The sequence below is a fragment of the Colobus angolensis genome, unplaced genomic scaffold (assembly GCF_000951035.1).
Source record: "Colobus angolensis palliatus isolate OR3802 unplaced genomic scaffold, Cang.pa_1.0 Scaffold527, whole genome shotgun sequence".
NCBI lineage: Eukaryota > Metazoa > Chordata > Mammalia > Primates > Cercopithecidae > Colobus > Colobus angolensis.
This window is the reverse complement of record NW_012118788.1, coordinates 551,445-554,811: the sequence shown is the minus strand read 5'-3', so window position 1 is coordinate 554,811 and position 3,367 is coordinate 551,445. Positions and strand designations below refer to the sequence as shown.

The window sequence follows — 3,367 nt, the reverse complement described above, 5'->3', positions numbered from 1 at the left end:
CAGAACTTGTTCAAGTTCACGCAGCTAGGAGGGGGTGGAACTAGGACTTGAACCCAGACCTTCTGATTAGAACACGGCCTCCTCCAACAAGCCACCCAGCTTCCCAGGTCCCCTGACGCTGGGGTAGGAGGGCTGTGTCATTGTCAGACCAGACCAGACCCAGGCCCTGCTAATGTCCAAGGCACACTGTGGTCTTGGGGACACTGTGTCTCAGGGAGGGGTTATTCCTGGAGGGCAGTCACGTCCAGTGCCCAGGCTGAGTCACAGCTGGGTGTCAAACATCCTCCGGCCAACAGGATCAAATCTCTATCCTCCTATAACAGAGCTGTCTGAGGGAAACTGCCCTAGGGCTAAGGAGAGGGTTAGGAGACCATGCCCAGGGGCTCACCACCCGTACCCCCAATCCCAAGACCCACCCTCCAGACCTGTCTTTGTTCTGCAGACCTGTTTTGGTTGTCCCCACCAATGCCCAACCCAGTGAGAAAATTACACTTTGCTGCTGACACTTCTACTTTTGAATTCATTTTTCTTCCACTGATTTGGACTGTGAGTGTGGTTTCTGTCTTCTAAAAGTGCCAGACTGCAGCCTGATTTAAAGAGTTCATTTGATATTTTCCTGGGTTTAACTCAACTTTCTCCCTCTTGGCATTTATTCTTCTTCTGGATTCTGGGAAAAGCGAAGACAGGGTAAAATGAAATCCTGTAGGCTTGGGAGTCAAATGCAAGAAGGAGAAACTGAAGGCCAGCTCTCTTTTCCAGCTGCCCTCTCTATCGCCCGGCCTTCTCTTCCATGCAGAAAACCTGCTGAGAGCTGGCGTGCTTGGCCGGGGGCCACGTGGGGCCTTCCTGCTAGTGGGATGTTCAAGAGCGCTTAGGTTGGAGGGTTTCCATTCAGCATCAGGGAGGTAGGTGGGGTCTTGGAGACCATGTGATGTGGAATAAGGGCTCCATCTAGCACAGGCTTTCAAGTTTTGTGTGGGCTCCTCTTTCTATAGCTTCTCCCCAGAATGAATCTTCTGATGGCGAATCAGGTGCGAGCTCCCCCGGAAGGACTTGCCACACAGATTGCACACGTAGGGCTTCTCTCTGGTGTGGGTTTTATAGTGCTCGATGAGGGCTGACCGGTGCCGGAAGGCTTTGCCACACTCGCAGGTATAGGGCTTCTTGCCAGTGTGGATTCTCTGGTGCTGGATCAGCGCAGAGCTGTGGCAAAAGGCCTTGCCACACTGACAGCACTCGTAGGGCTTCTCACCGGTGTGGATGCGCTGGTGCTCGATGAGGGAGGAGCTCTGGCTGAAGGCCTTCCCGCACTTCTGACATTTGTAGGGCTTCTCGCCGGTGTGGGTCTTGCGGTGCTCAATGAGGTTGGAGCTCTGGCTGAAGGCCTTTCCACACTCATCGCATTTGTATGGTTTCTTCCCAGTGTGGATCCGCTGGTGTCGGATGAGGTGTGACCTGTGACAAAAGGCTTTCCCACAGAGATCGCACTCGTGAGGTTTCTTTAGGGTATGGATCTTCCGATGCTGGCTCAGGCCTGAGCTCTGGTTGAAGGATTTCCCACATTCCTTACACTGATAAGGTCTCTCTCCTGTATGAATCCTCTCGTGTTTTCTGAGGCTGGAGCTCCTGCTGAAATCCTTCCCGCATTCCCTGCATTCGTAGGGCCTCTTTCCGGTGTGGATCTTTTGGTGCTGCGTGAGGGCTGAGCTCTGGCGGAAGGCCTTCCCGCACTCCCGGCACTCATAGGGCTTCTCCCCGGTGTGGATGATCTGGTGCCTGAGCAGGTGGGAGCTCTGGCTGAAGGCCTTCCCGCACTCACAGCACTCATAGGGCTTCTCCCCGGTGTGGATCACAAGGTGTCGGAGCAGGTGCGAGCTCTGGCTGAAGGCCTTCCCACACTCTCGACATGCGTAGGGCTTGGCTGGTTGTGGGGTTCTGTGAAGCGCGTTAGGTCCTGAGTCCCCTCTGTCTGTTTCCGCACAATCGCATGGACTGGGTTCTTCACTGTGGATTATCTGACACATGCTGAGGTCAGATTTCTGGAGAAAGGTTTGTCCGAAGAGCTCATCATCCTGGGGTCTGGTTCCTGGGGGAATACTTTGATGCTGAACAGGGCTTGAGCACAAACTGAAATTCCCCTCATAATGATCATGTTCTTCGTCTTGCTCACCAAGAGGAATCTCCTTGTAGATCACAGCCATTTGCTCCAAACCTCTTTCCTGAAGAAAAGGGTGCCCCAGGTCCTCCCCTGGGAAAAGTCCTCGTTGTGACTCTAACCTGTTCTCAAATGCAAAGGTCTCGCCAAACTTGGTTGCTGGGGGAACCTCCATTGTGAATCTGCTATCATCCCCAATGGTTGTATTTCTTTAAAAATGTTCTTTTTTGGGCTACACTTAATGTTCTGACAATCTGAAAAGAAAACAGGAACGCTGTCAAGTCAGCAAGTCAAGCAGCTCATGTCCTAGAATGCTGGCTTCCTGTCCTAGAATCTAGAAATAACCAAATATGCATAAGACACAATCTTGCCCTGAAGATGATCCCAAATGAGTTAGAGGCAAGTTTTGCTTAGCACAGACAACTGAAGGCAGACAGACAGACACAATCAAGTGCCACATCATGGTGTCTAGACTCTATCGGCTGAAGGTGTTCAGAAAGGTGAGCTAAAACAGGAAGTGGGGGCTGGGCGTGGTGGCTTACACCTATAATCCTAGCACTTTGGGAGGCCGTGGCTGGCAGATCACTAGAGGTTAGGAGTGACCAGCCTGGTCACATGGTGAAATCCCGTCTCCGCTAAAAATACAAAACAATTAGCCGGGTGTGGTGGTGGATGCCTGTAATCCCAGCTACTAGGGAGGGTGAGGCAGGAGACTCACTTGAACCTGGGAGGCAAAGACTGCAGTGAGCAGAGATCACCCCACTGCACTCCAACGTGGGTGACAAATTGAGACTCTGTCTCAAACAACAACAACAACAACAACCAGGAAGTGGGGCCACTGCAGAAAAGGAGCAAGACTCCAGCTACTGGGTGACAGAAAGAGAAAGAGAACTCTTCCCTTACCCTAGTTCAGCCGCACTCCCTCCAGCCAAGTGCCCCAGCCTGGGAGTCAGCATAGCTGCTGTTATTCTCACCTAACTGGTCCCCTCCTATCTACTTCCTGAGGCTGCATGGGCAGCGTCTCTGTCTCTCAGTCCTCACTGCCACTCTGCAGCTCAGGCTTCAGTGCTACCTCCTGGGATCTTTTTAGTGCTCACCTCCAAACTAGCTGCTGACCTCTAGTTTCCACCTCTCCCTCTGGTGCACGCCCTACACTAACAATACAGTCAAATATCTAAAATGTAAGCCTGATTATGGATTATGGTGGTTCCC

At 52.2% G+C, this 3,367-nt stretch overlaps 1 protein-coding gene across 1 annotated transcript in view; it reads right to left on the bottom strand.

The window, feature by feature from the left end:
• Positions 1 to 6: 6 nt before the first annotated feature.
• Positions 7 to 3,367, bottom strand: part of ZNF70 (zinc finger protein 70) — an 8,420-nt gene continuing 5,059 nt past the window's right edge. Inside the window, exon 2 of the mRNA XM_011960856.1 lies at positions 7 to 2,409. Within this exon, the coding sequence (XP_011816246.1) occupies positions 990 to 2,330 (1,341 nt within the window). The 5' untranslated portion in view covers positions 2,331 to 2,409 and the 3' untranslated portion in view covers positions 7 to 989. The remainder of the gene's footprint in view (positions 2,410 to 3,367) is intronic.